Source organism: Vanellus vanellus, assembly GCF_965231255.1.
Source record: "Vanellus vanellus genome assembly, chromosome: 1".
Classification (NCBI taxonomy): Eukaryota; Metazoa; Chordata; class Aves; order Charadriiformes; family Charadriidae; genus Vanellus; species Vanellus vanellus.
The window spans coordinates 54,864,664-54,888,528 of record NC_138905.1 but is presented as its reverse complement, the minus strand read 5'-3'; the positions used below and the strand labels follow the sequence as shown (position 1 = coordinate 54,888,528).

Here is a 23,865-nt window from a genome sequence, read left to right as displayed (position 1 = left end):
GGCCTGCTGGGAATTGTAGTTCAGCGGCCTCGGGCCCCCCTCTCGCCCTCCCCCCCAACCCGGCGGGGGCCTGGAGGCCGCATCGCTCCTCGCCTCCGCTGCCTCACGCCGCTGGGGAAGAGGGAGAGGGGTGGCGGGGGGCACCCCCGGAGTTCCCTGTCAGGGGGAGCTGCGGGTGAGGGCCGCTCGGTGGGTGGGCAGGCGGGGGAGGGAGCGTGAGGGGCGCAGGCCGCCGGGCCCTGAGGGCCTCTCCCCGTGGGGCTGCCCCTGCCTGGGGTGGGCAGGCCTCCGGGGGGAATGGCGCCGCGGCCTTCACCCGGGAGGTGCGGCTCTCCCGCAAGGTTGGCTGCCCGCCTGGCGTAAATTTTGGGATTGCCACCAAAGCCAAAGCTTTTCACTGGCTCCATCGCCCGTCATTTCCTCCCGGTTCTTTTACAGGGGCAGAGACGCGCTGGGGGGTGGTGGCAGCAAAACCTGACCAAGGACGGCCCAGATTTCTACAGCCTGTGTGACTGTGCTGGGCACAGACACATGCAAAAATATCCTCGTTGTCCAAAGTGGTTCACACAGAAAGGGCCAGTCCTTTAAGTTGTTCTTGGTATAAATACATGCCTTCATTCTTGGGAAGTTTTTGGTTGGAAGAAACCTTATTTGTTGATTTTGTTTTGTTTTGCAATGGTTTGGGTTTTTTTTTGCTTAATTACAAGAGACTGCCAGGGCGTTTTCCAAAGCTATCCTCAATCTTCACCACAGCCTTCCGAGTTAAGCGAACAAGTGAACTCTCCCTTTCCCACGATGGGGAAGTTGAGCAAGGAGGGTTTTGTGGCTTCCCCAAAGCCATAAGGCATCAGCTTCCCGATTCCCAGGCCAATGCACAGTCCATCTAACACCATCACTTCTTCAAGTCATGATTTGTGTGAGAACTCTCAAGGCCAATTCCTTTGTCATAGAAGAAGAGAAAGGAGTATTGGCTGTATACATCAAAAGATAGTCCAATTGGTTAAAGAACACATGTTTCTTCAGCCTCTGCTGCTGCTGCTGCTTTCCCCTGTTTCAGGCACAGTTCCTGCAAATAATGTACTTACCCTTTCCTGTCCAGGTCTGCCCTGAAACTCTTTAAATAATAACAATAAAGGAGTGGAAGAGAGACACCAAGTGGTCTAGCTCGTGAAGAGAATTTGGTTTTGGGTGCGAACCTGAGAGAGAGTCGTTCCTGATCCAAAACCTTTTGGTACCAGAGGGATTTTTTCCACTGATGTCATCAGGCTTCAGATCAGGACCTTCCTGAAAACACAGCACTTGAGGGAGCAGTCCCAGGTGGCAAACTCTGGAGAAGCCATCAGAGTCATTCTTTTTCCTTCCTTTCCAGGACTTTCTGAATACAGAGGCTTTCTGTTCTGTATGGCATTTCCCCTCCTCCACGTTTTGATTTAAGAGCAGTAACAGTCCTGTATCTATGTAAATATTTACAGGAGAGATCCTGGATCCTTTTCAAGTCTCAGTTAGCAAAGTCTGCGATACACAGGGACAAGAGCTGTCCAGAAGAGAAGCTCTTTCTAAGAAAATGCTTCTGTCACCAATTAGAGCTGGGAGCAAAGGTATGGCAGAAAACAGTGAGAAGCGGGAACTGGAAAATCTGGTGTCCTCATTTGTGATCTTCTAACATCTGGCACACACACATACACTGCAAGAGCCCATACTTTACAATGCATGTACGTTTGCGGTACAGCATAGCCCACTTTTAATTCCAAGCTCATTCCAACCAGAAATGGCTTGTTCCTCAAGCCCTGAGATCTCTGTGAGGTTAATGGATAGCAAGGACAAGTGATTTGTGGTGAAAACTGATGCTTTTGAGGAACTAAGGACTAAGCAAAGTGTTCAGAGGGTGTAATGATTTGCAAAATGTGAGAAATGAAGTCTTCCTTCTTTACATTGTGAATGTAAGCTGATTTACATATAAATTGGACCTGTCAAGTGTACTAATATCAATCAAAAAGCTATGAAAATAAAACTGAAGTTGCAAATAAATCATTCATTTATGTGAATGTTGCTGTTCATCTTATTTATTTTTTCCAAAGCAGTTTGAAATAGCCAATGCTGAAAAATGAGATACTTGGGGTTAAGCCTGGAAGTCTGAGAGCTTTGGGTTGGCAGAGCCATTGTTGAGAAAAACGTTGCAAGCCAAAAAGCATGAAAATCTGCAGTCACCAACCCCCCATCAGCATTAAGCCTGTGCAAGCCCTCTCTGCCCACACTGGCATCTGCTCTCCTGTGTAGGGTGAAGACCCTGCCTGAGGTAAATTTGCTGTGCCCTGCTGGATGGCTGATTTTTTGACCTGACCCGTGCCCTTTGAAATGCCAGTGTGTTGGCGTTGCCGTATGGGTATGCAATATTCACCTGACCTACACAAATTGTAATGATATCCAGGGTCCATGTAATAGGGCCAGCACAGAAGACTCTGCGCTTGGTTCAAAAATGGTGTGACACACCATAAGGAAACCTTTTCAGTGTCACCTCTTTCAAAAGGAGAGGGGTCATGTCCTTGAACAGCAGCAGGAACACAATATGTGGGGGCATCTGCCTTGTCCAGAAAACCCAAATAACACACTCTAGCCCTGCACCCAGGTTGCAGCTATCTTCTCTTTTCCCCCTCCTTTATTTCTTTCTGGGATAGGCCATGCATAACGCCCCTCCTCCCTTGCAATCAGTTTGTTCATTTCTCTTCCACTTTAGCCACTGGACCAGCCTACACTGAATGTCCCACAAGTGAAAAGTGCTGCCCTTTTTGTACGCTGATTCCCCTTGTGCAGCTGCCAATCACTTAGTAAAAGACGAGGCTAATGCGAACAAATGGAGAAAGAGGTCTGGGTTGGGCTGCAACGGGGAAGGGTTAACTGGTAAGGCCCCACACCCCACTGCCTCGCTTCTTGCCACCTTTCTGCCAGAAATTACAGCCTTCTCCAGCCTGCCCGCACAAGAACACCTCTGGTTGCTCCTTCATACAGAAACGGCCCATGTTAAACACTGCTGTTGAAGGTCCTCAAGCTAGAGCAGGTCACTTGGGCAGAACTGCACGATGGAGTGATTGCACAGGCAGTTCTGCCGCAAGATCAGAGGGGCAATCACCTCCTGATGAGCTGCTGGGACAGGAGCTATTCTCAGCTGTCCCTTCCTCCAGGTGTCTGGAGGGAAGAAATAACTTGCATCTTTGCAATTCTGTTAGCGTTACGCTAATGCTTTTACCTGTTCTTCTTGTCCTGCCTTTCTTCTTTGCATGGCTACATGGACAGGGCCAGGAGCACTATCCTCTTTCCTCCCGTGCCTGTCTGAGTCCCTCCATGACTGAGGACTCACACAGGAGCAGATATTGCAATAAATATGAAATTTTTGTTCAAGCAACAAAATAAAATTCTATCAAGCAGTGGAGGATAACAGGAAGAAACAACACAAGCAAGTAAACCCAGGAAAAGTCACGATAACATTTCTAGCAGGTGCAAAACACTCCCAAGTCTGCTGGTACCTACAACCAGCACACTCCAGGCAATTTTAAATAGTGCAGATGATTGCAGAGTTTCTAATGAGCCCAGGCAGTAAAACCAATGCCAGCCTTTTGTGTGCCCCAGCATAAGCAAAAGGCCAAAAGATGGTTGGAGCTCTGCAAAGGTTTCAGCTGTGCAGTCCCGAGGCTGTGTGGTGTGCCCACGTGCTGTCACAGGACAGGCACGCTGTGTGTCAGTTGAGGGAGTTCCTATGGCGGGGGCTGCCCCAACCAAACCCCTGATGGGTCCATCCCTAGAGACTCTTCCAGTCCCGGTGTTGCTCTGCCAGCGCTGGGAGTGCTGTGGCTGTGAGCTTGGAGGGAAGTGTGAACTGGAGGAGCAATAAATGAAGAGGAGAGGGTAGATACCGAGAGGATATGTTACGCACAAGGAGAGGCAGTTCCTGTTGCAAAGTCCTGCAAACTGCCCAGCACCAACCATACACCTTGGTGCACCCTTGGGAGTTACCTCTTCCCTCTAACCAGGTGGCTTACACCTGGTTAGATGTGTGCGGTGAAGTGCTGTGTAGGGTCTCAGTGCCAGGCCTGTGTCCCCTGTTGTTCTCTGTGGCTCCCCTGACATCTTTGCCTCCCCGCGTGAGCTCATGGCCGTGCCACGGGCGATCTGAGTCCTCCTTCAGGTGCCCATGCCTGGAGCAGTGACACACAGACAGCCCTTGGTGTCATCCCGGCTGGACCAGGAAGGAAGCGTCACGCAGCAGAGACATTTCGCTTGCTGATTTGCAGCAGCCCAGAATATGCACGAGGTGGTACCAGAAGGCACCTTCACAGGTGCTCAGCGCTTGCCTTGGTGTGATGTGAGAAAGAAGTAGCTGCAGCCACGTGGGCAAGACCTCGAAGCAATGGCAGTTTGTGCAGGGGCAGGCAGGGGAACGGGCACTGTGGTGGGGGAGGTGACCGTCCCCATAGGCCAGGCTGGGGAGAGAGGAGCTCTTTCAGGCAGGCTGCTCTCCAGCTTGTGCATGGGGCTGAAGCATTCGTGAGGCAGCTCCAAAGACTGATAATCCTAATAATTGCACGGGAGCATTTGTGGCACTTCAGAGCTTTACTGAAATCCCTGGTGGCTCATGTGTGTACTTTTAAAAGGTCTCCAGCCCTACAGCTGTTAACATCTCAGAGCCAGCCTGCCCTCTTGTCCCTGGGAGGTGTCAGGAATTCTTCTGCAGCTCCATCTCACTCACAGCACCCAGTTTTGCACTCTGCGGGTATTTTGGCTCAGTGTGTATATGGCAGCCAGGGCCCGACCCAGCAGCAGCATTGAGGAGACCCTCACAGCTGCTGCAATTCCACATGGCCCTGGGTACACACAACCTGCAAGGCACAAGGGGTTACAGGGAGGTTTTGCGCCCCTTTTGCCCTCAGCTCGCTAAATCTGCACCTGCCCAAAGGCTGCAGGATAAACCGGGGTCTGGGAAAATGAGCACAGTTTCTGCAGACGTTTTTCTTGCCCAGGGGGATTTTGCTGTCTTGGAACTCTTGTGTGTCCTGAGATGGCCACAGACAGACGTATGTTTTTTGCATATGACATATGCTGTTTGCATATGACAAGCGAGCTTTGTGCTGAGGCTACTCAAGTTTAGAAAATGGACTGCAAGCAGCAGTCCTCACGCAGGAGAGCAGATCGAACACCCTGCAGTTGCTTACAACACAGTCACGGAGATGTGGCAACAACAAAAAAAAAAAGGGAGTTTCTTGTTATTTGGTTGTATTAAAGTTCCCGGTCTCTGCTTAGTGATGGCATGTGGGCTCTGGGCATCCCTATCTGCAGCCACGGTGGTGATGGTGAGCTGGGAAGTGCTCCTTTCACATCACTGGGAATGTGGATGGTAGCAGGCAGGAGACAGGGAAGAGAAGTGCTACAGCTCCCTCCTGTTCTGCCCCCCCTACTAATCCCGGAGGAGGCACAGGGTATGGGGAATTTCTGTGGTACATGCTCCTGAGGTAGCACGTCGCAAGCACGAAACCCGGACATCGGGTCCGCAATGGCGACCCTTCACCAGCACCGGTTGGATTTGGACCGGGGTTTCAGGAGTGCGTTGCTGTGCCTGTGTGAGTTTCCCTGTCAGGTTTGCTAAGCTGGTGTCTCTGGGCCATGCTGTGGACAGCTTCTTGCTCGGAGCGTTCTCCTATCCAGCATCCCCCATCCCACGCTGACCATCAGCAGTTCGTTTCCTCTTCGCAGGGAGCTGTGACGGCAGCGTAGCAGGACTCTTTGCTGCGTGCTGAATGGGGAACAGCTGGAGACTGATGATTGTTTGGGTTCTATGCCTGTTGCCTGGACATTTTGTTTGCTTGTTTGAGCCCTGAAAAAATAGGTTTCCAGTTCCTCCGGAGGCTGGTCTGTGTTAAGCCCGTATATTGTGGGCTGCTTTTGAAAACTGGTGTTTTATAACTTTGCAAATGAGTGTCCTGCTGCTTCAGTGGCAAGGCTCCATAAACAAGGCGGTCTTCTCAGAAATTTCCCTGCCACAGAGCCAGCGGGACTAGGGGAGCAGGAGCAGCCAAAACCACATGCTTCTGGTGTCAGAGAATGAGATACCCCTGAGTGTGGTCCCAGTTGGACTTTTCTCTTGAGTGGATTTAAGTGGCTGACCAAATGACAGTGCTGGCTGATGTTTATGGGCTGCGCTTAGAAGGATGCCACTCAGCTTTCCTCCCGATCGGCTCCTCACCTGGGGCAAACCAGCATCGCTCTGTTGCAATCATAATACTGTGTTTGTAACTGCGCTGTCTGTGACACTTGCGCGTATCGTCTGGCTCCTTCATTCTGGGTGTTTGTGTTTATTCTGAGCGGCTGGACAGTCCTTCAGCCCTGTGAGAGAAGCATCTTTTTTTCTCACTGTTGAGTGCAGACGTTTTGGCCGTGGAAAATGGAGTTAAATAAGAATAGGCTGGTCAGGAAACAGAGAGGGTGTTGTTGCCAGCTGATACTGGAGAAGTAATATCAGGAAGAATGCAGATTTGGCCAAGGCACTCACAAGCAGTGCCATGGGTCTAGTCATGAGCCTGGGTGTGCAGCAGTTGTGCAGATTTGGGCTGTGGCGGCTGCACATCCTCTCAAAGCATGGCAAAATGTCAGTCTGACACGGAAATAGGGGTCCACCTCCTGCTTCACAAAAAATCATCCCTTTAACACCTTGTGTTTCTTCAGAAATCCCTTTATCGAGTACTGACCAGACCTGAGCCTGTTTGATTTGGCAGGCACGGACCTGGGGGAGGGGGGCAGGGGGGACAAAAAAATAACAACACTGCAGCCGATTCATCCCCTCCTTGTTTATTCCACCAGAAATAGATTTGGCAGAGCGCATCAGGAATGAACTAATCAGCAGGGAATTAATTGGCATGTTTGTTAAAAGGCAGGAACAACGCGGTGAACAAATTCATGGCTGGATGGCCGGAGGGTTCAAGCAGCCAGAGAGGAGTGCTGCATAGTGGAAACTGTGACTAGTAAGAGAAGTCATACAGCTGTGTGGGAGAGCCAGCGGTTGAGAGCTGCCCAAAAGAACCGGGGGCAAAGATATACGGGTGTCCTTGCGGACGGAGCTGCTTTCAAGAGGGGCTCCATCACCCAGGCTCTCCTTCCATAAGGCTCCCATGTGTGGGGGGAGATGGCTCGCTCGCAGGAGTGGGAGGGAGGGGTAGGAGAGGTACAGCTGGAGGAGGCTCCACGGAAAGTCTGTGGAAACGGGGAAATGAAGAGGGACACGTCACTCATTGCGAGCTGAAATGCAGAGGGGGTGGTGAGAAGAGGAGCAGGGAGGCAGAGATTTGGAAGCCTCATCTCAGAAGGACTGGCCTCAAGAGCACAGGTAATGCTTGTATGCAATTCTCTGCCTTCTTTTCCAGGAATGTTTTGTTTCTTCCTCTGGAGGACACACATCCATACACTTCGGAAAGAGCTTCTTGGGTTGAGGGATTCTAAAGACACCTGTGGGAAGAGCCAGGAGAGGAGGGAACATATGCAGACTGGCACGGACTTGGAGGTTGGAGAATTGCTATCTACATTTCCAGAGAACAGGGGTGTGCAGAGTGAAAGAAGGAGGGAGAAAGGAAGAGTGAGCAAATCCTTGGAGACAGGCAGACACAGAGAGTGCAAGGTCCATGGGTGCCTATCCATGGAGAGAGAGGAAACTTCTTAAGAGGTAGCACCAAGCTCTAAATGAGAGACAGATGGAGATAAAACATATCCTGAAAAAGCTGGTACACCTGGAGAAGAGGCAGAAGGTGTATATTACCTCCTCAAAACCAACAGTACTTTACTAATGTTGTGATTTGCAGTAGGTGTGTGCTTTGCATCTGGATGGCTTTTTTTTTTTTTTTTCCCTCCTTCTTTAGCATCACTATGCCTGCCTGCTGGCAACAGCATCACCCAAGCTGTCAGTCATCGGGACTGTCAATCAGATCCCTTTGTTTAGCAGGACGGTCGGGCTATTTGAGGGATTGAGGCGCTCCTTGCTTTCACACAACATCCAGGTAGAAAATGAGCAGTGTAACTCTTAAATTATATGCAAAAGCACTATTTAACTCGAATATGTTGCCAAACTTGAAAAAGTCAAGATACTGTTATTCCTACATAACCCAAAGCTGGGTGTATGCATGTACCAACATATAGCATTGTACCCACACACATATGAACTGAAGAATAATACAATACAATGTTTTTTTAACAAGGACTTTTGAAACAGGTGATATTCTAGCTGTACCACTGTGACTGGGTTAATACTGTAGGATCTAATTTTTTAAATTGCTTTTGGCATTTTTCTTGATCTTTCCACCATTTCATAATACTACAAACATATGCTAATGTTTATATTACCCTGATTTTTTTTATTTTTATTTTTTGCTCAGAGAGCTAACAAATGCCATCTGCTTTGCAAGTAGAGCTTGCAAATTCTTTGATTGTTCTGGACTCGCAGTCTTGGCAGCTTTCTCGTCCAAAAGCTCAGACTCTTCTCAGGATCCCAGCCTGGGAGCTCTGGCAGAACTGGCATTAACTGACAAATTGTGTGCAGCTACTATATGTTTTTTTACTGCGAAGCTGTTTGGTTTATAGCACCTAAACCTTCTTTGATTTTATACATAAAACACAACATTTTGGTTGGGGGGGTGTAACTAATGTAACCTTAAAGTATTCTTAAAATATTGCATATGGAAATAAAGACAGAGAAATTCCAACAGTCTGCAAAAATAACTTTATTATCTATTGAGATCCTTTACCAAATTGAGAATCTTAAACTGACTTTGATGTTTAAATATCCATTAGCATTGGAGTGAGAGCTACATTTTATGTATTTATGATTTACCTGAGACCAAACTCCCTGATTCATTTAAAAGCGTATTTTATTTCTCTGCAAATAACCCAAAACCCAATATCACTCTTCAGCTTTAGTTTGAAAGTAGCTTGAAAGGAACTTGGGAAAATTATGAGAGGAGAAAGAGTCTCAAATGAAAACCACAAAGCTGATTCACTTGCAGTCCAACACTGCAGCAAAAAATCCTTCATTTTAGGTATCACTACCGTGATTGCTAACTCTAATCAAAAAAATCCTCATCTCAAAGCAAGTATAGGTTTGTGCTAACACACCGGGAAGTACATGTACATCAGGAGAGTGTATGTGTTTAGAGCAGTCAGAAGTGGAGGGAGAGGTTTCAAGCCCTCTTGATATATAAGGGGCAGGCAAGCTCTGAATTGTAATGCAGTAAATCACACGTCTGCAATAGAACAGTGTGTTCTTCTCAGGCTTCAGGGGAGGGAGGACTCTCTGAAATGAAGCTGTGTTTGGCACTAGGAGAGGATAACCTAGGCAATTCCCCTGGAGTACTGCGTCCAGCTCTGGAGCCCTCAACATAAGAAGGACATGGACTTGTTGGAGCGGGTCCAGAGGAGGGCCACGAGGATGATCCGAGGGCTGGAGCACCTCTCCTATGAGGACAGGATGAGAGAGTTGGGGTTGTTCAGCCTGGAGAAGAGAAGGCTCTGGGGAGACCTTATAGCAGCCTTCCAGTACCTAAAAGGGGGCCTACAGAAGAGCTGGGGAAGAACTTTTTACAAGGGCATGTAGAGATAGGACAAGGGGGAATGGCTTTAAACTGGAAGATGGTAGATTTAGATTAAACATTAGGAAGGAAATTTTCACTTTAAGGGTGGTAAGGCAGTGGAACAGGTTGCCCAGAGAAGTTGTTGAGGCCCCATCCCTGGAGGTATTCAAGTCCAGGCTGGATGGCACTTTGAGCAACCTGGTGTAGTGGGAGGTGTCACTGCCTATGGCAGGGGGGTTGGAACTAGATGATCTTCAAGGTCCCTTCCAGCCTAAACCATTCTATGATTCTGTGATATCCTAGCAGGCAGCACAACCCATGGGCAGTTGTGAACTCAAGTCATCACCTGTTTTCCTTCAGCATGGCAAAATCTGGGGCAGGTACCAGTGAAATCTCAGTGCTCTGTTGTCATTTCCCACTGCATGCAAGGAGGGATAAGCACTGGAAATGGAGTAAGCTGGGGCAGCAAGAAACAGAAAGGGTGAACGGGAGAGGGACAGATATGGGTGTTCAAATCCTGTCAGCGCTCCTTTGCTTTGGGGCAGGGATCCAGGCTTGAATGGCACAACCGCCCAACCTGATGCTCAGGGTATGGAGCTAGCAGAGCTCTTTTATCGTGTCAGAACGAGGGACTGAGAAGTTAAAAGGTGAAGAAAAATATTGTATAATAATGACACAAACATGTCTGTCTTCATTGCTTGCAGATGAAGGGACTCTCTGGTGAATCACTGGGCCTACCCTGCTCCAAGGGCAGAGAGTATGATGCAATTTTCTGACAGAGAGCATGCCATATTCTTGTAATTAATAGTAACAATATCAAAGCTACTAGGTTGTTATTGTTATTCTCTAGATTTAGGAAAGAGCTTTCATCCAAGGGTGCGAGAGAGTTTTCCCTGCTTGTCAATCCGTGTTCTACCCTGACAGTATCGTTCCGTGCAACAGTGCAATGGATCTGAAGACACGTTTACAACAGGCTTGGGATCTGGTTCCTATTACAGATGACCCTGCAGACTTTTTCTGCTAGAAACCTAATTAGTGAATGTTCTTTTGCCTTCTACAATTCCACCTAAGAGAGGGAAGATTTCTCAGTTTCTGTCTAAGTGTCTGAGATATGGGAATCTGTTTCAAAGATGGTTATAACCTGATGTTTACTATAACAAATTACAATAGGCCCTCAGGAATGTAGAGGGCAAAGCTACAAAGAAACTGATCTGTGAGGGGCCCTGCAAATAGAGCATGTGGGTCTTGCAATTCATTTGGACACCTGATGTTTTAAAAGACTTGAGATCAAGTAGGGTAGATTTTCAGTATCAGATGTAGGTGGAATTTATCACCACCCTCCTTTTAGCAAATACAGCAAGATCAAAGTATCCCAGCCCTGGGGTACTGAAACAGGTGGGAGGTGGAAAGGGTAAGGAACGGACAATCTCTTCAGGATGTTTTAAAATGAGCTGGGAAGCCACACTGCCTCCTTGATGTTGGCAGCATTTTCAAATTATTTGCAATTAGAGACGTTGGCGGCTGTTAAGTCCTTTCCCATCAGGGAAGGTTAAAAAGGCATGTGCATTGCACAGTCATCAAAAGAAAGAGGAAAAAAAAAAAAAGAAAGATCTAAAGGCTGGAGTATTTATCTGGAAAAGCAGAGAGGCAGAGGAGCTGTGGTGTCAATGCAAATAGTTTCAAGAAAGTCCATGGAGACCTTTTCATTATGTCCCTCGGTGATATCATCAAACCTTAGAGATCCTCATTTTGGCAGCTCTGGGTTGGAAGAAGAGGTGTATGTATGTGTGAGATAGGAAGAAGGTAATTTATTTTTTTCCCTTTAAATGAATAGTGCAATTAGAAGAAGAATATTGAGTACAAAATACCTCCTGACAGGTGGAAAGCAATATTTTTAAAGTAGCATGACATTTCCCATCAGTATGAATATATTCATACTGCTATTTTAAATATATGGAAAAATAAATGCAGTTGCAATTAAAATACACTAGAGATTGAATGTAAAAAGGCACAAAGTGAAAGGATTTATTTATGTACTGCTTTATCTGCTACAGCTCCTAGTAGGTGTTGAGGTGGCTGAATTCTTCCCAGATGGTTAGGAGATGAGGGTTATATGATATTCAAAAAACAATTTAATGCCCTCATATTTTGCAGTGAGGTCTGAGACTTTTGATGCATGTACTTGAACAGGGGAATAATTTGGATTTTCTCAATGTGCCTGTTTCTCACATGAGCCCCTCTATCACTGTGACTACAGATGACTGAATTCATCACTAAAACCCATGAACTTGGCAATGCATTTTTTCTGTTTGCTATGCGCAATATGTGCATAATTGATATTTCCAGCCAGTTTCTACCAGAACAGCTGTTCATGACATTTAAAAAAAATAAAAATATCAGATTCAACACTGACAGACTACTTAATTAAGACAGAATAACAAATTAGCATGAGTAAGCTGTGGAGACACTGATCTATCCTCTTACATTTAGAGATGATACTTGTCCAGGAGGGTCTGTAGGTTAGGGTTGACTTTCATTGGCTTGGGAATGATGGTAAACTCAAAAGAAGACGAGGAGCTTAGGTAAATGCTCACATCCAGTTCATATGTCTGTCTTGCTTACTCTGCAGATTTGCTCAGGAGTTACTGCCCCCCCTGACACCAGGGCAAGGTACAGACAGTACATGGAGGGGGTAGGGTTGTCTTTGAGGCTCCATCACTGGGCAACATCTCAGTTATTACCACTGGTCAGTGGATCAGATCAAAAAGAACAATTTCCTATTCTGGCCTCTATTAAATCCTTGATGAATTGCTTCACTGGTTTGCACCTTGCTTTCTCTAATTGCAAAGTGGGGATGCAGCTATTTCTGTACTTCATAGTACCTCCTCTTGACATTCATAGAACATTTATAGCTGCAAGGTTCTACCCCAACATGCCTACATATGAAGCAAAGCTATTTTCCTAGCTGCTGCCAGTTGATGAAGCATCACTGTATCACTCGATGGCTTGAAAAAAATTAAGGAGGCTTGTATTTGTGAAAAAGAAATGTCCCTGTGCTTCTGTAAAAGCTAGGCTGAGCAACTTAAACAACATTTTAAAGAATTACATCATCAAAAAGAAATTTTGTGTTGGGGTGACAGGTGCTAGGTGGAGAAGGAGAGCAAGAAGAGAAATAAAGCAGTTAGCCACATTTTTTGTCTCTGCAGAACAAGGGAAAGTCAAGGTCCTACGAACAGCCATCATGGTGACTCTTCCACTTTTCCTCTTCTTCGTCCTCTTGCCCTGCAGTAAATCCCGGGAGGACTTTCTGGACCAGCACCAGAAATGGAACTACAGAGAAGGCGGTAAGAGGTGGTGGTGGTGTGTGAGTCTGGGAGCCGTTCACTAACTCAGGGATGAAGATTTGCCTGTTGTGTCCTTGGAGTGAGACACACAGCGCTCATTCATGAGTGCTCTTTCTTGATTCCTGGGAAGCTGCTGAGATTTTTGGAGAGAAAAACAGTTTGAGGAATAATCAGCTGGGTTATCTAGTGGCAGAAGAAAATTCAGGCAACCAGAGACAGAGAATTACACTGTGAGGGAGAGTTATCCGCTTTTTATTTTAGGTCCTCCATATGTTTAATATTTGGCATTTCATTGCAACTCAGTTCAAGTGATGGGAGTGGAATCAAATTCAGACCACTGGCTCATGTTTTCTTGTTCTGTCATGTTTATTTTCCTCTCTTCCATGGATGTCCTACTAACCTAGCTGACAACGTCAACATAGAAGGCATTAACAGCATTACTCAAACACTTGAGAAATGGGGAAACGGCATCTTTTGGCAAATGAAACACACCCTGCTGAACAATCCGAATGCTTTACTGCCTGAGTTCTCCAGGTAATTCCCTTCATCTGGAGGTGGGATTCAGTCATCTCCTGGGCATCCTTCCTTGAGCAGGATTCGTCTTCTTTAAGATGAACTTTCAGATTGCTCAGTTGTGGGGAGATGAATCCCACTGTCTTGGTATCTGTTGTGCTAGCAACTCAGATTACTGTTGTAAAATGAATATTCTGCTGACTGTTTATTGAGAAACATTCTCAATTGCCGTGACTGTATTATAAGAATTATCCTGAAGAAAATTTAGCCTGTGAGAATTGTGCTACAAATCCACACATGGACTTGGCCACAGAGCAGGGAGAAGCAGCTGATTTGGCCTGTCATGTTTTTGATTTCAATTTCTGTAAGATCCAGATCAGAGAAAGCTATTCAGTAGTCCATGTCCTCATATTTCCCCCTTTGCATTACAGGAAATATTAACAATTGAGCACACTCACAAAATTTAATTGAATCTGAAATTTCCAGAAACACAGTGGGAAAGGCAACGAAAGAGAGAGGATTAGGGAATACTAGAAACCTAAATATCATTTAAATCAGAGTTGTTCCTAAAGCAAGTGGTCCTCTTCTATAACTCAGCTTTCTCTTTAGGAAAAAGAAAAAAATATCTGTCCACAACTGCTAAGCATTGAACCAGTTGAGGAGGAAAGGCTAGGAGAATAAAATGCCACTAGTCAGAAGGTCACACAATATCACACATAATATACTAATTAGTTTTTCAAGAGGATATAGTTGATAGATTATATGCTGGCCTTTAGCATCAAGTGGGTTTCTCCCTGACTGCATGGTGGCTGCTGAATTCATCACAACTTTCACGCTGCCAGTGCAGAAATTCATTGGTGCCTAAGATTACCAGGGCTGATATTAAGTCATGTATTTGGAAAGCTCTAACTTTAGTCCAGGGAGATGTAATGAGACTATCCAGCCGTGTTTCCTGCATAGGGCTGTGAATTAAGGGTTTGCTGGTAAGGACACAGGCCAGTCCATTAGAAATACTGAGGACTGACAGTAATCCATGGGAACCACTGGCCCAGCCTCCATGTCTGCTCCTGGTTAACAGTGAGGCTAATTCATACTAATTAATATCAGGTAAAATGAAATGATCACCAGAGCTTCGTAACACCCAAAGGGAGACTGAGAGGAGAGGAAGCCCTGCAAGGGAAGGGATGTGGTTACTCCCAAGCACACTGGTGCATTAGTGCAGCCTTCGCCTTGCCAAATCCTGATGTTCAATCTGGGTCTCCCCGTCCCTCAGCTCAGGCAGAGACACAGCCTGGAGCGACCAGAGAGCTCTGCAACCACAGCCGCACCATGGCGCGCAGCAGCCTGCCCTTCGTTGGGAAGTCCTCGTAGGCGATCCCACGCATTGCTGCTTTCCTCTCTACCCCTGCTGGTTTCAGCCACGCAGGATGGTTTTCATCTCTCCCCCTTAAAGCAGGAGTGCTGTGAAGTGCTTCTGGGAGCTCATAAACCAGCTGTCATTCTATACCGAGCCAGCTGTGCTTTGGTGGCGGTGGAAAGAGTGTGTTGCTCATGCTGGCCCTGAAGCTTATGGCTTCCTGGGTTCAGACGGGGACATTGGGGGATTGGACTAGATGATCTTTTGAGGTCCCTTCCAATCCCTAGCATACTGTGATACTGTGATACTGTGATCTCCAATGAGTTCCCACCACCCAAGGGTCATGGTGGCTTTGGAAACATCTTTTAATGGTTCCTTGCAACTTCCCCACCAACAAACACAAGGCCATGGTAAATTCATTTGCGTGCTCAGGAATACTCCCCACACTGAATTATTCTCCTGTATTACTCTCTCTGTAGTCTCCGCCCTGTCTCCGCAGCTGTGGACAATCTTGTGAGGGAAGTCCAGTCAATAAGGAAAAGGCTCGAAGAACTGAACGAACGCCTCAATGTCATCAGCAAAACCGTCCTTCCCATCCGACTGAATGCTCTGCAGAGCCAGAGGCGCGGAAATACTCAGCTGCGGAGACTTCCAATGCATAGGAGAAGGTTGTATGCTCGCAGGAGACCTCAGAGGAGTTAATTCTCTACCAGAAAAAAAAGAGAAATCTTTATGTTTTTTTAATCTGCTTAAGCCTTTCTCCATGGGACGCTGCTAGAGAGAATAAAGTAAAGCACATACAAGTCAGCTTTACTAAGGAGACCGGAACTTCTGCATTTTGTTGCTGCCTTTCAAACCTAGGTCAGTAGGCGAAATCTGACCCCGTTCTTCAGCGATGGCTGTTTTGTGTCCCAAGCAGACTGAGTTGACAAGCTCAGTCTACTTGAGTGTGAATACCTTCAGGCCATACAGTCATTCATTCTGCTTGCCAGAGGAAGTTCTTTCTATAAAGATCAGGTGAATTTCTCTCTCTATCCTATTTTTACAGCACTCTATCTGAAACAGCTGGGGAATTTGATATTCAAAAGTGCTAAACGCCTGATGAATGCAGAAAGATAGATTAGTGCTTGGCACTTCCAGCTGGGCAGGGATAGGGAGAGAGAGCTATGTTTTAAAATACAGCCTTAACCTATTCTCCATCAGCACAAAGAATGCCCCGTTCACATGTTCAGAGGGTGTGTAGGGTTGATAACCTTAGTCCGTACATCATGTTTCAAGACTGAAGATGTGTCAGGTTCTAGGGACCAAATCTGAACATGTATCTTCTGCAAAGAGATTTTTTTCAGCTGCCTGGAACTGGGCACTCAAAACTTCATTATCCAGCAGATAGGTTCAGAATTTCCAGCACTCTGAAAGACATCGCATTGACCTCTGCCAAGACCCTTAGAAATCAGGGGATGTTTTTGCAAAACTATTTAGATACCTAATGGCATAGATCGGTGTCTAGAAGGATTTTCCAAAATAGCTTAAGAGACAGTTCAGTCTCCAAAATCACAGGTAATAGTTCAATTGGTGTCTAATTCATACAGTATCTTCTCCAGATGCAAGCACTGACCTCCAGACATTTTCCAGCATCCTTTAGCACAATTAAGATCTGTCAAAAAAGAATAACTACACAACTCAAGGACTTTGGTGCCTCAGGGAGTACCCAGAATGCTCTGCCTTTGGCTTGTCTTTGCCTGTGGCTTCCTGATGGTAGACCTGGTGATAAAAAACAGTACAGAAATCAAATTTTGCAATAACAGATAGAGTGGGCTTGCCCTTCAGGTCTCTAAAGGTAAATCCAATACAGAGATTCCCATCCAACGTTGCATCCAACTGCGTACCTGAAATCTGCTGAAACATAGGCAGGAAAGTCAGAGAGGAAAATAACCTCTTTTTTTAAAGGTCTGGATGAAGCAATCTATGAGAACAAAAATAAAGAATGGATTATGTCTAAATGGTTGTGGGGGAGGCTGGCATGACTGTTGTTTTGCAAACACTCTTCAATCATAAACAGTGAGGATGCAGACTAGCTATTTAAGGATTCCCAAGGCCTGAGTTTATGGAAAGAAGCTCAGTGACACTACAATAACCTCCAGAGGGAAAGGGGAAAAACTAGTTTCATCTGAAATCTTGCAAAATGAACCAGAAGAAGTAACACAGTCAGCATTTTGGCTGTTATCTGGGAGTTGAGTGGGGGAGGTATGAGGAGCGTATGAGACAATTTGATAAATATTTCCCGGATGTAAATCTCCTAGTTCAGGTTTTCAGAAAACAACAAAACTCTAACTTGGAAGGTCTTTCTTTGGCTTTTGCTTGGGAATTTGAAACACTGCTTAACGAGACAAGGGAAAAATCAAGCCTGGTATAAAAAGTTGTGCCTTTGGTGAAATTGTCATCATAATTTCTCAGGAAATGTAATGTATTTTGATCCCAGAATAAATTTACCTAAATTACAAGGAATAGCAAGAGAGAAAGGCCCCATCAACTTCCTCCTCGTTATTCTGCATTCAGAGCTACTAGGCTGTGCTGTAGCATCAGCTGCACGCTTGCAAAGGCTGCTGGTCCCTCCAGGGGATGCTTTACACACTTTGCTTGGGGCTGTAGGGCCCGCTGGTCATTTTGGCCTATCTGGAGGAAGAATACAACAGAAATGTCAGCTTTCATGTTCATATTTTAGACATGAACATTTTATCAGGCAACCTGAACTCGTATAAAATCAGTTGAAACAGAAAGATGAGACTTCCCCCAGTCACAGATGACTGGTGGTGGGACGCTAGACCAGATCACTGCATGCTTTTACTTTTTATCTAGATGTCCACCAGCAGCTTTTGCCAAAGACAGAGGATTGGGCAAGATGGACCCCTGGTCTGACCCAGTCCATGTATTCCTATACTGATATGTGCAAGTTGGTATTTTTGGCAAAACTCCTCGGCTGAATGGAGAAACTCACCGTTTGTTTTAAAAGAGAACAAATAAGCTGCAGCACACAATGTATATTACAATTTTGCAATTTCTTGCATAACGGTGAATAAACCAAATAATATAAATGGTTAATAAATGATTAGGTCTGTGGCCTTGTCCCCACTGATAGCAGCCCTGGTCATTCACTCTGTGAAAGTCCGTGTCAGGCTCCAGCCCTGCTCCCCAGCCCAAACTTGGCCTGTTTGATCAGGTGGTCATGGCCAGCTGCTTTAACTTCTTTGCCTTTGCGCAACCCTCTCTCTCTAGATGGAAACGCTTTAATGTCACATTTCTTTTATTATTTTCTTTTTTTGCTCTTTTAGAATATAGGAAAGTTATTCATCACCGTGCTTTTGCGCCACTCACCTTCTATTTGAGGAGGCGGGAGTCCAGCTGAGCAGGCACCTTGAGGTGCCGCTGTCTCCTCTACCCTGGGGAGGCTGGTCTGGTCCATGGTTGCCCCAGGGACCGGTACTCCATTCCTGCCTCTGCTACCCTCTTCTTAAAATGATCTTTCTCTACCTGGCACTTTTCCTTTGACATGGCTAATACAGCTAAAACCCACTGGTGATCACGAAGGATCCAAGTCTTCCATGCCCATAGATAGACCCACCTATATAAGCTGCCTAAGCCCGTTGTGCTTTTTTACATGTATTTCTGGGAAGGGACCTGGCTGGAGTTTTAAATGGATTGGACGGGCTGGGCTGTGAACGCATGCAGAGGGCAGCGGAGGGAGAGCAAATATCATCGGTGGCTTCTAAGATCTGCCCCTTCCCGATGGGGTACAACATCCGCAGAGCCACGGAGCACTGCCTCAAATTCAGGGTCTTAAAAGAAAGCCACTGTGACCCCCCATTTTAGCTGGGGGATAATAATAATTATAATTAACATAATTAAGTAATAATAAACTTTATGATTTGCAACTTCAGGAGAGCGGTGCCCCTCCACGCTGTGTATTCCACACCGTTGTCCGTACTTCTCCTCCCTGCGATTTTCTTTCCTTCGGATTTCCTCTCTCCCCCAGACGAACACCACCTTCGCTACACTTCACACTTCCCGGGGTCCATCCATGATTCACCGCCGGCTCTCCGCTCCCACACCCCGCCGCCGTCGCCGCATCTCCCCCCCGCCACCCCCGGCCCGGTCCCCCCGGCCCCGCTCCCCCCCCGCCCGCCGCCGCCGCGCCGGCGGCCCTTGGGCGCCCCCTGGGGGCAGTGCGCTGCGCTGCAGGCGGCGGGGCGCCCGCCGGGCCCTCCCACCTCGCCCCAGCCGAGCGGGGCCGAGCCGAGCCGAGCCGAGCCGAGCGGGGCCGAGCCGAGCCGAGCCGAGCCGAGCCGAGCCGAGCCGAGCCGAGCGAGGCCGAGCCGAGCCGAGCGGCACCATGCTGGGCATGATCAAGAACTCCCTGCTGAGCACGGTGGAGGCATGGCCCCACCGGGTGCTGAGCAAGGGGGAGAAGGTAGGTGGTGGGGTGGGCGGTCGGGGCTTGCTTCCCCCACAGGTTTCCGCGGGGGCCGGGCTGGATAAGGCGCTGGGAGGTGGGGAACGGCTGCCCCGGGGGAGCCGGTGTCCTTCGGGCAGCGCTCTCCTCCCAGCCCGGCCTGGCAGCTGCAGCTTCTCCATCCCCATCTTCCCCTTCCCCAGGAGCAGCTCAGCTACGAGGAGAGGGCGTGCGAGGGTGGGTGTTTCGCGGTGGTGGAGGTAGAGGGGAAGCCGTTCGACGAAGCCTCGAAGGAAGGGGTGCTCAAGCTCCTCAAGTACGTCGGAGGAACCAACGACAAGGGTGAGAGGTGCTGCCCGTCCCGCGGGGCTTGGCGGATGTTTGTGGTTGACTGCCTCTGGCAGAGGCTTGGCAAAAGCCAGATGGATGGATGGAAGCAACAGCATCATGGGCCCGCCTGGCTTGCGGGTCCCAGCACCAGGGGTCCGTGATGGGGATGGTTCCGTGCTGGGAAAACTAAACTTACCACCTGTTAGAGCGTGCTCAGCCAAGTCATGCTATGAGTCCACTCCTAACCCATCGCTGTAAAATCTCAAAAATTATGTGTTTAATGGGTTATCTTGCAGGAATGGGTTAACTTGCAGCTGGGATAACGTGAGGACGGTCATGAGTATATCTATCATGAAGGGTCATGAAGATGATCCAAGGGCTGGAGCACCTCTCCTATGAGGACAGGCTGAGAGAGTTGGGGTTTTTCAGCCTGGAGAAGAGAAGGCTCTGGGGAGACCTTATAGCAGCCTTCCAGTACCTAAAGGGGATCTACAGGAGAGCTGGGGAAGGACTTTTTACTAGGGCATGTAGTGATAGGATGAGGGGGAATGGCTTTAAACTGGAAGAGGGCAGGTTTAGATTAAACATTAGGAAGAAATTTTTCACTTTAAGGGTGGTAAGGCACTGGAACAAGTTGCCTGCCCAGAGGAGTTGTGGATGCCCCATCCCTGGAAGTGTTCAAGGCCAGGCTGGACGTGGCCTTGGGCAACCTGGTCTAGTGGGAGGTGTCCCTGCCCATGGCAGGGGGGTTGGAACTCGACAATCTTCAAGGTCCCTTCCAGCCTAAACCATTCTATGATTCTATGATTCTATCACAGCTCCCCGGGTGAGCGGTGGCTGATGAAATCCAGGGCATCTGGGGCACTTTGGCTCTGTGGTGTGTCCTTATAGACAGTGAAACAACTTTTATGACCTTGATATTTTATCATATACTCTGGTTATTTTTATTCATGAAAGGGTAATGAACAATGAGCTTCCTTTTTAACGGTATTTTGTAATGTTTTATAAGGGTGCTTCCAGGTGATTGCTTCTAATTCTGAATTTACTAAAGTATGCGCATCGATAATCATCCGTGACAAGAGGAGAAGACCACAGAGTGGTTCTGAGGCATATACATTTGCTTTCACACCTTTCTCAGGCATCTGTTAAAGGGACTTGTATAGTTTGTGTGGGTACAGGAGCTGGATGCAGAGGGAAATGGCATTTATAGCAGCATGTTTTGGAAAAGTGATGATCACTGTTGCTGTAGGAGAAAGGGTGCCTTCTATAAGCTCCATCCCTGGAGGTGTTCAAGGCCAGGCTGGATGGGGTTTTGAGCAACCTGGTCTAGTGGGAGGTGTCCCTGCCTGTGGCTGGGGGGTTGGAACTTGATGATCTTCAAGGTCCCTTCCAACCTAAACCTTTCTATGATTCTATGATTCTATAACATATGCCACAGAGACAGGTATCATATCAAAGGAAAATAAATGAGAAAGATGGCTTAATCCCACCTGGTTCTGTGGCTACCTGATCCTGAGGGTTGGAGGTTCCCTACTGCTGAAAGAAGAAAAGGGAAGAAAAATGTTCTTCACTGCCATGGGGTATGTCTCAGCAGTAATGAGCAGAAAAGAAGCATTTGTTTCTGGAGTGGTGGACAACATGGACAGTCCTGCTGAAAGCCAGAGCAGCTCTGAGTTTTGGGGCACTGGAACTTGTAGGATGTCTGGAAGCATTTGGAATGCTTTAGGAGAAAGCTTCTGTCACCCAGTCTTGCCTATGAGCTCACCACTAAGTGCAGATGATGACAATTTAAATACTGATATATATTTACATGTGCCACTGACCTGCCCCGGATCTATAGACCCTGTTGTATTAGAGGTCTTTTGTCAGAAGAACAGAGTGTCTCAGTGGCATGAGCTATATGGTTGAGAGCAACAGAAACAGGGCCACTAATAAAAAGACATCCAGAAGTCATCTGGGGCCCTTATCTCCCAGAGTCCTTGTGTGGAGAGTGAAGTTTGGCCCAAGCGAAAGCTTAATGTTCTGTTCTGCATGCCCCAGAGGACCCTACTCTTGACTGACTATACAAGGACTTCAGTGTGAGGAGTTTTTGGAAACTAGAATTAGCTTTTGTGAATCCCCTGTTAATTCTGTGAGTTCCCGAGAACCTAGACTTCTTTAGTAATGTCTGTGTGTCTCTTTCAGGGGTTGGAATGGGCATGACTGCTCCTGTCTCCATCACTGCTTTTCCCGCTGAAGATGGCTCCTTACAGCAGAAAGTTCAGGTCTCTCTGCGGATTCCGAGCCAGTATCAAGCCAACCCTCCTTGTCCTAGCGATGAAAGCATTAAGATTGAAGAGAGACAGGGGATGACCATTTATTCCACGTAAGGAACGCATCCTGGGATTTCCAATCCCAAGTGCTGAGGTCTCTAGTGTGCTCTGAAGAGCAGTATTGGTTTTACCAGGTGACTTGCTGGATAATGGGTGCATGTTGTAGAAGGAAATGGAGGGGTCTTTCTAGACTGAAGACAGCTGTTTTATGGCATTTCTTATCATTGGTCATGCTGCACCCATTTGGAATATGGATTTTTTCTTCATTGGGAAAACAAGTGTACATGTTAGCTCCGAAAGCCTGTTTCACGTGGGGAGATGAAGAGCAAGGGAGGGTGAATATGAAGGTAATAAGTCATTCCTAATCTCTGAAAACTATTGTTTTCCCCACCTTCTGGGATCAAGATGGTTCTTAGTCATCAAGAAGGTCCTTTGGTGTGGTTTGCATCAAACAACAGGTGCCAGCTGAAGCCTGATTTAGATGGACTCATGCCATAGTCCATCATGGAAACAAGCAGCCATTGCTTCAAAGAGCCTTTGAATGTCTTTGGCTGATGACTGACAAACTGTACTCAAACCAGCATCACAATAGCGATAAGCTCTTCACCCTGTTTTTAACCCCTTGAATATTCCCCTGCCTCCTTGCTTGAACTGTTTTGGCTGACTCTAAACTGTCTGGTTCCTCCCTGCCTGTGACTGCTGCCTGGCCTTTGCTGCGGGTGTGGGCTCCTTCTGCAAGAACAGGCTGTTTTCTCTCAAACCTTGGCCCTAAGACAAGGTGGGGAGGTGCAGGCTGATGTGGAAACAGTTCCTGTTGATGGGAGGTCAACATAAAACAGACCAATTACAGCCCACCCCTTTTAAAGAGCATTGTGGGCTGTAATTGCTGACATCTCTGTTCCTACCCCACCCCACCCCCCCTTCTTTTCCTTGGGCTCACTAGAGTTTGGCTTCCCTTCATGATTTGGCTTCCAGCAGATGGTTGTTCACACCACAGTGAACATGGCTGTTGACAGCATCGCTGTAAGAACTGTGGGCTGAGCAGACTTGGAGAAAACTTGGTGCTCGAGGAAGCTGTTCCCCTGATTTGGCATTGATTCAAAGGGCTGGGCCACTCTGCTGACAGATATACATGGGTCTGTTTCGGGGGGGGGTGTCTGTTTGGGGTCTGCCAATGGCTGACTGCACCCTGGCTTTGTAACCCTTGAGATTTAATCTGTCACAGACAAAGTGTGCTGGTTCACAAAGAAGAGCGCCTGCGTGAGTGCACGCTGCCGGGACCTGGATATAAAATACATGGCTAAATATATCGTGGCTGTATATTGTTCTCCCTCTCGTCCTTTCTGTGCTCTGCCAGGACTGCTCAGCACCTCTCTGTGTCTGATTTCTTTGCAGGCAGTTTGGTGGCTATGCCAAAGAGGTGGATTACGTGAACTATGCCGCCAAGCTGAAGTCTGCTCTGGGGAGCGAAGCTGCATACCGCAAGGATTTCTACTTCTGCAATGGGTACGACCCCCCTATGAAGCCTTATGGGCGACGCAATGAGGTCTGGTTTGTGAAAGAGTGAGCATCTGGCTTCCTGTGGTGCTGGCTTGCACTGATAACCTCCCCACACTATGTTCCTGTCCTCTTCAAAATAAACTAACAATTTGGCAGAGGCAGAAAATGGTAATTTCCTCCCTCCACACCTATGCCTTGGTCTTTTATCGACCAACCATTTTAGAAGAATGCTGCAGAGCCCCCTGATGATCCTGCTCCTTCGTTCTGGACCAGGTCCTCAACCACACAGACTTTCGAGATCTCTCGCTGGCTTGCTTTTATCTCCCTCCTGCTCCCAGAGTTCAATGCTGAGACAGCCAAAAGTACTTAATTAGCAAGACTGGTGCTTGACAAGAGTCGCGTCCAAGTGCTGGCAGACTGTTAGTCTCACCTGAAGCAGGCAGGGGAAAGTGTGTACAGGGAC

The 23,865-nt window shown here is 47.4% G+C and overlaps 2 protein-coding genes across 2 annotated transcripts; both read left to right on the top strand.

Annotated features, from left to right (window-relative positions):
• The first annotated feature begins 7,265 nt into the window (after positions 1–7,265).
• Positions 7,266–16,930, top strand: LOC309670756 (uncharacterized protein). Its single transcript, XM_082481837.1, has 4 exons — positions 7,266–7,369; positions 12,806–12,943; positions 13,348–13,477; positions 15,293–16,930. The coding sequence occupies exons 2-4, from the start codon at positions 12,841–12,843 to the stop codon at positions 15,513–15,515; spliced, it is 456 nt and encodes a 151-aa protein (XP_082337963.1). The 5' UTR covers positions 7,266–7,369; positions 12,806–12,840; the 3' UTR covers positions 15,516–16,930.
• Positions 16,931–19,192: 2,262 nt separating this feature from the next.
• HEBP1 (heme binding protein 1) lies at positions 19,193–23,559 on the top strand. The gene is made up of 4 exons (XM_082479193.1): positions 19,193–19,278; positions 19,464–19,602; positions 21,775–21,955; positions 23,298–23,559. The coding sequence occupies exons 1-4, from the start codon at positions 19,201–19,203 to the stop codon at positions 23,467–23,469; spliced, it is 570 nt and encodes a 189-aa protein (XP_082335319.1). The 5' UTR covers positions 19,193–19,200; the 3' UTR covers positions 23,470–23,559.
• Positions 23,560–23,865: the final 306 nt, after the last annotated feature.